Genomic DNA, 12,142 nt, shown 5'->3' with positions numbered 1-12,142 from the left:
ACTAGACTTAGAAGGGAGGCTAATTTGACTCCTCCGGCGATTTGGGATCTTACTTGGTTATTGACTATAAGACTCATTAGTGACTCTCCCTTAACTGCAACCAATAGTGTAGAATCAGGGCGTCACACACCTACCCCTCAATTATATATAAATATATATGTTTTATTATAATATTACAAGTACTTTGCCTATAAAAATAGGAGAAAGAGGAGAGAAGGAGAGGCCAGAGGAGCTCAAGCGAGTAGAGAGCGCTTCAGTCCATGGGATGAAGAGAGAAAGGAAAAAATAGACAATACTACAAAAAAAAAGTTAAAGATCACACTTTGACAAATGAAAATCTCACTTTATTGGAAGTGTGATAAAAAAAAAATTAGATTGATATTTTAATCATACTTGATTTAATTGAGTGCAATAATATTTATTTTTTATGTCACTTTTCAATTAAGTGTGATTATATATATATATATATTCTTTAATCACAAATTCTAATTAACATGTAGTTATAGTTAATTTTTATGTCATTAAGTATTATATATATATATATATATATATTTTAATCACACTTCCAATTAACGTATAATTGTAAATAAAATTTTCAATCTTGGCGCCAATTCTAGCGTCACCCACAAATAGAGGCACGATTCTTCCCTTTTCCAAACAAGATAGAATTTTCCAAAACACAGCATGACTCTTCCTTTCCAATTCTCTTTGCCTCTCTTTCTGACTCATTAGCCCTAATTCAGTTTTCTTAATCTGCCATCTCTGAAACCACCGTCTCTCTGGTCTCTGGAACCACCTCTCTCTCTCTCTCTCTCTCTCTCTCTCTCTCTCTCTCAAAAATACTCTCGCTTGCCTTTTCACGCACACGAGCACCTTCACCGTCAGCAGCGTCCTTCGCGACCACACCCTTCACCGCGACTGCGACTAACACCGACGACTACGACTATCTATTAAGTTCTCTCTCTCTCACTCGTTTGTTGCTCTCACTCTGCCCCATTCCCTCTCCTTCTAATTTTCAAAACCCTAACAAGTGATTTTTGAAGGCTAGGGTTGGTCAAGGTCGTCTATCTCCTATGTGATTTTGATTTTGATTTTGATTCAATTTGTTCATTTCCAAGTTCTTTTTCTTTAATTTAATTAATGTGTAAATTATGCACACCACCTGTTTGCTAATATGCCTCTGAAAATAGAAAGTATAAAATCTGTTGGTGTCTCAACCATGAATAAAGAGGCATTCTCACTACCAGCCACCAACATTAAGCTATAAAATCTGGAATAGAAATTTATACTCAGGGTCTAGTAACATATAATGAACCTTACCAAGCTTAAACAAAAGAAATATAATGCTGCTTTCAGAAGGTGTAGTATAGCCATCAGTTCAAGGTGGTGGTGATTATTAGGAAATTGTTGAGATATAGAAGGAGCTAGAATTGATTAGAAAGACCCATAAAATGTCTGCTATCTTCTTTGATAGTCAACTCATTAATTCCATTAGTCCTGTAAAAAAAATTTCCCTTTCTTTTTTTTTGTTTCTTATTGAAATAATATTGCAGTGTGCACCTTCTACCAGAAAGGAGTCTGTTCTTATGGAAGCCAATGCAGATATGAACATGTTAAAGTTTTTCGATCACAGTCCTCCACTGTATCTTCTTCCACAATTTCTCACCAATTTTTGGTTTCTGATTCAATTTTTGGTCTCATTCATTCTGTATATCTTGTATCAGGAATTGGCATGGCAGAGTAATTCCTCAACCTCTGGAATGGATGCCAACTTTACATTGAGGGCATGCCCAATATGTAGAAAGGTTTCATACTTTGTCATTCCTAGTGTCATTTGGTATTCTACAAAAGAAGAAAAACAGGAAATTGTTGACAGCTACAAAGCAAAACACAGGTATAATTATGTGGGTCATGTACTTCTCTTGAAATGGTTATTAGTTCTCCAATTCTCTTAGATATAGGTTGTCTCAGGTTTGTTATAGTAGATTCTTTTATTAGTTTATTCTATAAAATTGCAATTATTGCTCTTTATAAGATTAGTTTTGATACGAGGATTGGGCACACATCCATAATAGTTAGTTACTCAATTCAAAACTATTAAAATATGATATTAATGTATGAGTTAGCTACTAGAAAGATTAGAGATGGGAATAAAGGGTTTGAAGCATGATGTTGTGGCATACAACACCATGATTGGTGGGTTTTGTAGAATTGGAGAGGTTGGAAGGGCTGAAGAGTTTTTTCGAGAAATGGGGTTGAGTGGTATGGAGAGTTCTTGTCTCACGTTTGAGCATCTCATTAATGGGTATTATAAGATTGGGGATGTAAGGCTTTGGTGTTTTTGAGAGTTGCAATGAGAAAACATGAGATTACATCGAAGAGGAAGAGTTAAGAGTTTCTAATAAAGGGATTATGTCAAGAGGGGAGGACAGAAGAAGCATTGAAGCTTCAGGCAGAGATGGTAGGGAAAGGGTTTGAACCAAATTTGGAGATTTATTGTGCTTTCATTGATGCAAATACAAAACAAGGGAATGATGAACTAGCAGGGATGTTGAAGAAGGAAATGCTAGAAACTCAAATGCCTAAGAATCAGGATTAGCTGATTTTATCCCTCAGCATTGTGAGGTGCCTTTGTTTTGGGGTCAGATTGTTGCAATCTTAAATGTATGATTTCGTTTTATGTAACATGAATTGGTGTGCATTCTGAAAGTTTTGTTTTCTTGGCTTTGTACATAGTAGAAATTTGAGCCCTTGCCTAATCATTCCTTTGGAGAGAGGCGGGCAACACATCTTTCTTGACATACAGCTTGCTATATGGTGAAAATTATTTTGGGAGCTGGCGCAACTACCTTAAGTTGGATTTTGCTCCTAGATAAGTAAACACAAAACCTGGTGAAAGATGCAAAATTTAACTTTAGGGCTTTCCTTCCTCAAATGAAAGATTTTATGCAATTTTTTTTTTTTTTTTTTTTGTTTCCTATAAGTAACTCATCCCATTTGCATAATAACATGTATAGTATAACTAGGAATTATTAACACTTGATCAAAATTGGCTTACATTTTAGTAAATTGATGAATTTGTTTAATCCTTTTAGAGCAGATTTAACGGTTGATTGCTTGTTTTGAAATCCTCATTGTGATCCAAGTCAACCTTCCACTCAAAAGTAAAGAATGCTTTGTCATTCCATGTCTTTGATTTCATTGCCTACTCATTCCTCTTATACAAGATGAGAATGTAACTTCTTTCTGTATATATACAGGTAGATTTTTTTGTGGGTTCTATTCAACTACCTTAAATTGAAGTTTTGAACAGGTACTTCAAATTTAGTCTCCTTTTGCAACTTCAATAGTTGATTTTCTACTGCATTCCTATGAACATCACTATATGTTATTGTTCTACTCAGCCATGGAACTTTCTATATCAATTTGTTCAACAGTCCCTAAGGAAATGTTAATACCATTATCAAATTTTTTTTTTTTTGACATATTGAAAACATATATATCGACTTTAGGAGCTTTTATGAGCATATATCCAAAATTTAGAAGAGGCTTTGAGATCTCAGAAATAAGATAATGCTGTTATAGTTTTTTCGTCCTCTTTGTTATATAGTTCGATTGATAGATGTTCTACCTTTACTGATGATATTATATTTAGTTTTCATGTCCAGCTGTTTTCGGCAAAATGTCAATTTTTGGGTAAAGCTTCTTGCCATTGGTTGCTGATAGAGGGGAGGAGATTAGAAGTAAGTACTTAATACCATATTATTGTGACGGAGAGGATTTCATACCTTTTTTTGCTATTTTTTTTTTTTTTAAATTTTATTTTATTCAGTCACTCAATGAAATGCCAAATTGACTTGTAACAATTAGGATCTGTGAAGAAGCAGAAGGTTAATCCTAGCCAACTCTTTCCTACAAGTCTCAAAATTCATTGAACTCTTACCTAGCAAAAAGAATAATTCAAATGAGAAGTTGTAAAGGAAGAACAATTCAAAAAGAATAATTCAAAAGGTTAATAGAATAAAAATGTTAAATTTTACCAATCATCATTGCTTTTATTGTTTTTGACTTTCAGGTCGTGGAGCACAGACTTGGCCATTTGCCTTTTACTGAGAAGCAAGTAGTCACTCCAACAGGTGTGTTTTAGGAGAAAAATTAGTAGCAAGCCATGGACTCAATTCAAGTCTCTTCCTCTCTCTCTGATGAAATTTGGAATACAAGTAGGCTACTTCCTTTTTATCTCAAGTTTCCTTCAGTTCTCTGAATTTAAACTGAGAACTTTACATGCCTTCAATTTTTATTTGTTTGTGTTTTTTTACATATATGATTGTGTGTTTTCTCTTGCTAGCTTATAATTTAGTGTCTCCTGATGGTGTCAATTTTATGAAAAGATATTCCTCTGCATATGGCTAAACTAGATTTTTAAACTAGCTATAAATTGTTGGGATTAACTTATGCGGAGTAATGACTGATGACCGTGAATGTTGTTTCATTGGGGTGTGATTCATTCCTTTTTTGTCATCTTTTTTGAAAGCATGTATTTCCTTCGCTTTTAGAAAGTGTACATGAGAATGAAATAATGTGGCCAGCTCACTTTTAGTCTTCTTACTCATTTTCTTTCTTTCTTGTTGAATAATTTTGTAGTTTTCTGTGACATCTAACATTAACCATTCATGACAAATTAGTGTTAACTTTAAACTTCATTTAGATATTAACATTTGGCATCATACTGTTCTCTTGTTTGTCTTTACTTTCAATGTCATAAAGAGGGAGTGCATATCCTTTTATTGAAAAAGAAAACAGAAAAAAAAGGTAGTGGACTACTTACATATTTCTATCTGCAGCAAATTGGAACTGTTCACATTTTTTTCCCCTTTTGGTACATGTAACTGTTTTATGTTGTATTCTTAAGTTGCCTATCCCAAAACATAAATTTGTTAATTTGTTGGTATACTAATGCAGGTCAATATATACTGGGGTTGACTTCTACAAGAAATTGTGTGGAGTTTCCATTATTCAAAGGTGAGCATTAAATCAGGTATTAATAGAGGCACTTCTGGTTCTGGAAATAATTTTATTGAATTCATTATAAAAACCAAAAAAGATCTTTCTGGGAGACAAATTTCTTGCCATTGATACTAGAATTAACTCCTTACCTTACAGTGATTATCATACTCCTGCTAAATCCTTATGTTGTATTTGGTTGACTAGAATGAAATGGTCATTATTTGGCTTCCTTATCGAATGATCATTTCTAAGGAATGATCGTTTCCCATTGCAATGGTAAATTATGATTCCATTGGTAATGTAATTTTTAATTATTTTTTTATTTTTTTTATTTTTTATTTTTATTTTTTTACGCAAGAATAGACATTTTAAATGAATGATCATTCCATTCGAATTAACCAAACACTACCTTGTAGCCCAAAATTATTTCTAAAGAGGCAAATTTTGCCTCTGAATTAATTTATGTTTTCATTTTTCAGGTCAGAAATTGCTTGGAGAGATGCAAAATATGGTCAAAGAATTCAAAGATTTTGTGTTTCAAGTTTTTTCATTTTTTTAATATATGTAATCACGGTTAATTTTTTTTCTTTTTTATTAATTCCTTTGTATATACGTTTGAACATTCAACTTTTATTTATAAAATATATGATGTTGTTCCATTCAATATGTGGTTGTAATTCAAAGGATGGTATATAGTGTGTACTACATTCTTTAAAGGCGTATAAAAATAATATTGATTATTCTTCAAATATGTTGAATCCTTTTTTTTATCACACGTATTAACTGTGATGAGAAATGCATATAACGTGTGATTTTATCTTATTATTAATCACATGTTTTATTAGATATTAATCACGTTTAAAATATGTGATCTAAATATTTATTATCATAGATTTTGAGTTATACATTACAGATAAAAAGTGTGATCTAAATATTTATTATCACACGCATAATGTGTGATGGAATCATCTTTTAATGGCACTCAAAATGTAATTAAAAATAATCATCTTTAATCACTCCCAAAGATCACACTTTGATAAAATTTAAAACGTGTGATTAAATAACATACATTATATATAAAAAGTGTGATCTATTTATGATTTTGTAGTAGTGAGAGAGTGGGAGAGTGGTTTGTAAATATTAGAGTGTGAAATGAAACAATTCAGACCCAGTCCTTGCAATGTGAACGAAAATCCTAGGGAATAGGATTAAACCTTAGTGAATACAATTATTAGTTCTAATGAGAGTAATTTTGTGCTTATGAGAACCACTAATAATATTATTACTATAACTCAGCAAATCATTCTTACTTTTAAGGGATAAGAAAGTTATAACTGGTGGCATGAAAATTAATTTTGCAAAATTCTATGACAGAATTTCATGGGATTTTCTCTAGTAAAGACTCAATAAACTTAATTTTGCCTCAAAATTGGATTAAGTAAAGATTCTCTCCTAATCTTTTAGTGCTTTGTGTGGAAAGATTGTCTAATAGGCTGATTGACAAGGTGAAAGATGGCAAGTGAAAAAAGGGATTAAAGCTTCTAAATAGAATTAATGCTCAAGAGATGTTAATGCTTGAGGGAAACTACCAAAGAAGTATACATTAACGGAGAGGATCTCAATCTGCCATTTAGATACTTGAAATGGGAAACATTAAATAAAATTTTAAAAAAGAAAGCATTTTATGACAAAAATCTTCTAATTTACTTTTAGAGCAGGGAGGGAATTAGTGGCATGCAATACTTGGTTTCCAATTTTTTGGCTCTTGTCTTAAACACTCTCTCTGTCAACTCTTAATTCAGAAATTAACAATTATTTTAACACGTTGTGATAGGAAGAGAAAGAGTATAGAAGAGAAGAGAAGAGAGTTTGCCTCATGTCTTAGTAAAAACTCTAGAGTGGTGCAATGGCAGTTAGGAGCTGCTCCTGTGCAGTGGTAGTTTGTGTCTTTATATCTCTCTTCCCCCACTTTTTTGTTTTTGTTTTTGCTTTTGCTTTCAATCTAGGAGGCGCTTGCATTCTTTGCTCACGCCACTCCTCAAACCCAACTTAAATTTCTTTGAATGAAATTTAATGGGTTTATTTCCTCATATGGGAGATTTGGAATATTTTTAGTTCACATACCGTACATATTCAGAAGAAAACTTCCCTCTTCTCTCTATTTTACGGCCGTTACCAACTCATCTTTCTTCCTTACCCCAATCGCATACTCACATCACAGCTCTTACACAGCTCTCTCTCTCTCTCTCTCTCTCTCTCTCTCATATAAAGTCTCTTCCTCTATCTCCCTTACATATGCCTTTTCATTTTCATTTTTTTAAAAAAAAATTATTTTTCCCAATAAGATATTGTTTTCTGTAATTCGTGTTCATGTCCAGGTAACCTATGACACAATATCTATGGAACTTAGCAATAGCATCTTCACTTTTCCCTGTTTATGTATGTAAATGGTTGTATGTATGAATATATAGGAAAACACAAAGATCAGTGTGGAGAGATGGGCAAAGAAAGAGAAGCCCGCGCATCTCAGCCCCTGATCCATGGAAGCCGGTGCCACACCAACCAACACCACCAACCAGTTCGCACTCACACAACCGCTTGCGGATGGAGGAAGACCACCACCACCACCAGGGTGCCCCCTCCGATACCACTACCAGGGCCAGCATCAAAAGAAAACTCCAGCAACCTCTACTTAATTCTCTTCTAACCAAACCCAAACAGGTCTTTGCATCTCTGATTTTTATTCTGTAATTGTATGTATATATTTGTTTCTTTCTTCTTTTAATTATCAATTGTTATGCTCTTTTTATGTGCTTGTATTTCAATCCCAAAAGTCTTGGAAGACAGAAGGCAAGCCACAGAAAATAGTATAAAGTCGCGTGCCATTCATGCATTCTTGTTTGCATATGACATAATCCTGTACAATAAATATATCATTATTTTCAATGTTGGCTATCGTTGTAGTTTGTTTGTTGTAGTAATGAATTCTCTGCATCTACTTTTTTCCATTAATTTATTTTGTAGATTTTTTCTTATTAATTTGTTTGTTTGCTGAACTTGATGCGAGTAGCTTAATTATTTGGTGTCACCATTTTCTATTTGTCTGTCAAGTAGAGACAAACAGATATGACTCAATAATTCTTCAAGATTGTAATAATAAAGATTGCTTTCAATCTGATCTTAAGGGGCTATTTGTGTACATGTGAAATTATTTATCGGCTTCAAATCTTTAACATGTTCTATAAGTGCTGGTTTCAAAATCCATTTCAAATTATGTGCAGGGCATAGAGAACCCAAATCATGAACATCATTCAACCAATAGTGGTGAGTTGTTTTGTTCCATAACATATGTCACTGTGTTAATTACACAAATTAAGGTTTCTTACTCGATAGCATGTCACACCACTATGTAATTCAATTGTTTCCTGAATCAGATCAACCATTGGTTATCAAACTTGAAGGAAGTGCAAAACTTGATGATAATGCTACCTCCACTGGTTGTGCAATTTTCTGTCAAATTTTCAAATTTATCATATCGATCATGAGTATGAGGATAATGTCTTAATCGTAGCTTGTTATCGCTTCACTAGGTCAACCATCAGTTATGTCACCCATTCCATTCATGCCAGAAAAACGCATCCTTGAGCTTGTCTTGGACATATTGCAAAGGTGAGTACTACTCAAGTGTATTTTGCACCTTTTGAAGTTTAGGAATGGTAAAAGGAGAAAATGATTTAGGATATTTCTTGGAGGAAATATTTTGTTGTTTAAACATTTTTCTTTGGTATCAGGCAAGATACACATGAAATATTTGCTGAACCAGTTGATCCCAAAGAGGTTTATTTTTGGTTATTGATTTCATCATTTGATTGTTTTGATCCCTACTAACCCAATATAATTGATGAGATTTGGTGCTTCTATGTAAGGTTGAGGATTATTACGAAATTATTAAAGAGCCTATGGATTTTGGCACCATGAGGGCTAAACATCATGAAGGAATGTATACAAATCTTGAGCAATTTGAGGTTTGTTCCATTGTTGAAAGTTACTGTCATAATCATTAATCTACTTCCCAAGTTAAATTGTTCTTCACCATCTATTTATTGTCTGTTATAATATGCAGCATGATGTATTTTTAATACCAAGAAATGCGATGCATTTTAACTCCACGGGTACCATTTATTTCAAACAGGTATTGTTACCAGATTCTAGAACAATTGTAGCTAACACGAAGATCTTGATTTTTCTCCAATAATTGAATACCATAGTCTGATATTTCACAGGCTCGTGTCATATATGATCTAGCTAAGAAGGTTTTTCATGTTCTAAAAACTGATTTTGAAAACTTTGAATCGGAGTTCTCGGAGACAAGACGGAGATCAAGTAGGAGGCTCCAGGCAGAAGCCAAGGGTTTGAATTTTAACTCAAGTCCTAGGTTCACTACAAATGTTAGATCCAGTGGTATGACTAGTGATGTTTCGTCAAAAGGCAGACGATGTTCTTTAAATGGTCCATCAAATCTAAGAAGAAATATCCAAGGAAAACCTGGGTTCTCTCGTACTCGTGTTGACACTGGAGAACATGATTTTCCCCTTGGTAAGTCTGGAATCTCTAGTTTTATATTTGCTTTCATTAGTGTTCGTGTGTGTATGTGTATGTGCGCATCTCTGTGCAATGTGCATGCAAGTCTTGTCGTAAAATGTAGTTTAACTGTCTTGTGTTCCTTGCATTCTGTAAACAGTTGCTAGAGATGGTAGAAGATCTAATTTTGTTGAAGTGGATTGGCGTTGCACATATAAACCATGGTTATCCTTCCACAATGAAAATGATCCTATTTTCTCAACAATTCATAGTGCCCCACAACTAGTGTCTCCTGTAAGATTTCTTTCCTACTGTTTCATTCTAGTGAAATGATCTCTCTTACCTGTCTTATAACTATTTGCATCTCTTTTAACTCTATATTTTCATTTCTAGATTGTATTAAACCATTTAAAAATTTGCCTCACTAAGACAATTTCATGTGCTCTAATACATCTAAATTGTTTATAGTGGTAGTTTTGAATCGCTTTAGTATTTGCTTTATGAACAATAAAGATTGACTTGTCAGATAGTCTTGATTATCTAACGTGAGGATAATTACTTGGTGATTGTGGCTGTAGGTGAATCAGTGTGATATTAGCTACAGGGAAAGTTTGATGTTGTTTGCTAAAGGTTTAGGACCAACAGCCCAAATGATTGCCAACCGAAAGTTACAAGGATGCTTGAAAGATGCTCCCAATTTTCAAACTCCAGCTTCAAACTCTTCCGGACAAGTTGCTACATGTCAAGTTCCTGCTGCATTTGCCTCTGCTCATAATGGTCCTAGGACTCTGGATACATTAATCCCAAATACGTCTTGGGACTTATTTGATCCCCTTCCTGGGTGTTGTTCAGCCCTTGAAACAACTACTGACATAATTGATTTGACTGACGCTGATGATGGAGAAAGGGCTCATATGAGTGATAGGATGGGTGATCGTAGTGCTTTGGAGGGAAAAGTTGTGAGCAACCGCGAACGTGACGGGAAGAAGACTTTTAGTGTTAGTGACAGAGACAAGGTTCTTGAGAAACAAATCAGTAACACTCATCTGGGATTGAGTTCTTCCACTTCCGGAGCTGAAGTTTTGAATTACTGCAAGCCTCTGGCTGCAACAGTGGACTTGAGCAAAACAGATAGCCAAGTGCAGCCATCGAATTTAGCTTCAGAGAATTCTTGCTCAAACAAGATTGAATTCAAGTTGAGAAACAGTAACAGTTCGACATCATCATCTTCATGGATCTGGCATACCAGTGGGGTCTCAAGTTTGGGTCTGTCCGATGGCTCCATGGCAGCTGCAGTGGGACCAAAAGGTGAGAAGAGTAGCTCCTCCCTGCAGCAAGGGGGCCACACTGTGGAATCAAATGGAGTTGTGCCATTAGTCTCTCCGTTTGCTTTTGATCTACCTTTCTTGAAAGCACGGCTTAACCAAACAAATCATTTGAGGCAGGACGGTTTCTTGCAACCCAAATTCCAGCAAATTTCTGTTAATGAGGGACCAATTCCATCATCATCATCCTTGGCCCAAGTAAGCAACAAGCGAAGGACTTTTGGGCGTACCCACCAAGCAGAACTGACCATTCAATCTTCTCAGTTGGCTATGGCTATAAATAATCAACAATATTCAGTACCATCGGACACTCCGGATACTAATTTGGCTTTACAGCTACAGCTTTAAGGACTTTCAGAGTAACTCGAAACTTTCCACAAGTACAAGCCGGAAAATGTTAAAACATTCTGAAAAATTTAATGTGATCATGTTACTTCTAGTTGGTGTTTAATTTTTATTTCAGGAAAAGTTGTTGGATTGTCTTTGATGATTTCATGACTAGTATCATAGCACTAATATGCGGCTTTAATGGCTAAGTGGTGGATTTGGGCTTGTTTAATTCACAAGTAATTAAAATAATCATGAATCACATACATCATTGCTAGTGATTAGCTAAAAGTTAGCAAACACCAAACTATTATCTATTAGATAGAGATTTTGGAAGCAAAAAGGGGGAAAATTGGGGCAAACACCAAACTATTAGCTTTTTTAGCTGCTGCACACCCTGTAATTCCCTCTTTTAAACCAATGTGCTACATGCTAGGCAATTGTACTATAAGAAACAAATCAAAACTAGCATTGTATGGAATCAAGCTCAAACCCAGTAGCTTTGTTGTTTCCTTAACAAATATTAAATTTACCAATGGGGTAGCTTTTGCTATCTTTTTTGCCATTTGGATTTTTTATGCTCCTAATGTTTTAGGGCATCCCGACAATTATATATACCTGCTAATCCGATGCCCACCCTGCCTCATATTGTGCCGGAATGGTATTTCCTACCAATCCATGCCATTCTTCCTAGTATACCTGACAAATTGGGAGGTGTAGCCGCAATAGCACCAGTTTCTATATGTCTGTTGGCTTTATCTTTTTTTAAAAGTATGTATGTACGTAGTTCAAGTTTTTGCCCGGTTCACCAAGGATTTTTCTGGTTGCTTGTGGAGGATCGCTTACTACTAGGTTGGATCAGATGTTTACTTGTGGAGGCACCATTTGTTATGCTCACAATG

The 12,142-nt window shown here is 34.6% G+C and overlaps 1 protein-coding gene across 17 annotated transcripts; it reads left to right on the top strand.

Moving 5' to 3' along the window:
- The first annotated feature begins 645 nt into the window (after positions 1–645).
- Positions 646–11,364, top strand: LOC114300822 (uncharacterized). Of its 17 annotated transcripts, none has more exons than XM_082894258.1 (17): positions 648–954; positions 1,725–1,894; positions 3,096–3,164; positions 3,261–3,313; positions 3,669–3,743; positions 4,076–4,220; positions 4,963–5,022; positions 7,479–7,728; positions 8,289–8,331; positions 8,442–8,504; positions 8,598–8,676; positions 8,799–8,844; positions 8,934–9,032; positions 9,131–9,199; positions 9,276–9,603; positions 9,749–9,882; positions 10,167–11,364. In XM_082894258.1, the coding sequence occupies exons 8-17, from the start codon at positions 7,612–7,614 to the stop codon at positions 11,259–11,261; spliced, it is 2,073 nt and encodes a 690-aa protein (XP_082750384.1). In that variant the 5' UTR covers positions 648–954; positions 1,725–1,894; positions 3,096–3,164; positions 3,261–3,313; positions 3,669–3,743; positions 4,076–4,220; positions 4,963–5,022; positions 7,479–7,611; the 3' UTR covers positions 11,262–11,364. The 17 variants fall into 17 exon arrangements, with proteins under 17 accessions (XP_082750390.1, XP_082750384.1, XP_082750381.1 ...); XM_082894255.1 differs by having other exon boundaries at positions 3,656–3,743; XM_082894267.1 differs by adding an exon at positions 1,554–1,642 and having other exon boundaries at positions 3,656–3,743; positions 4,076–5,022; positions 9,291–9,603.
- Positions 11,365–12,142: the final 778 nt, after the last annotated feature.

This window comes from Camellia sinensis, chromosome 11 (genome assembly GCF_055761805.1).
Source record: "Camellia sinensis isolate YWXY chromosome 11, ASM5576180v1, whole genome shotgun sequence".
Classification (NCBI taxonomy): Eukaryota; Viridiplantae; Streptophyta; class Magnoliopsida; order Ericales; family Theaceae; genus Camellia; species Camellia sinensis.
This window is presented reverse-complemented; position numbering and strand designations above follow the sequence as displayed.

Coding starts and splice junctions, on each gene's coding strand:
- LOC114300822 (XM_082894258.1), top strand. CDS start 7,612: ATGGAGGAAGACCACCACCACCACCAGGGTGCCCCCTCCGATACCACT. Junction 9,033..9,130: donor CAAATCTTGAGCAATTTGAG/GTTTGTTCCATT, acceptor TATAATATGCAG/CATGATGTATTTTTAATACC. Junction 9,200..9,275: donor GTACCATTTATTTCAAACAG/GTATTGTTACCA, acceptor TGAATACCATAG/TCTGATATTTCACAGGCTCG.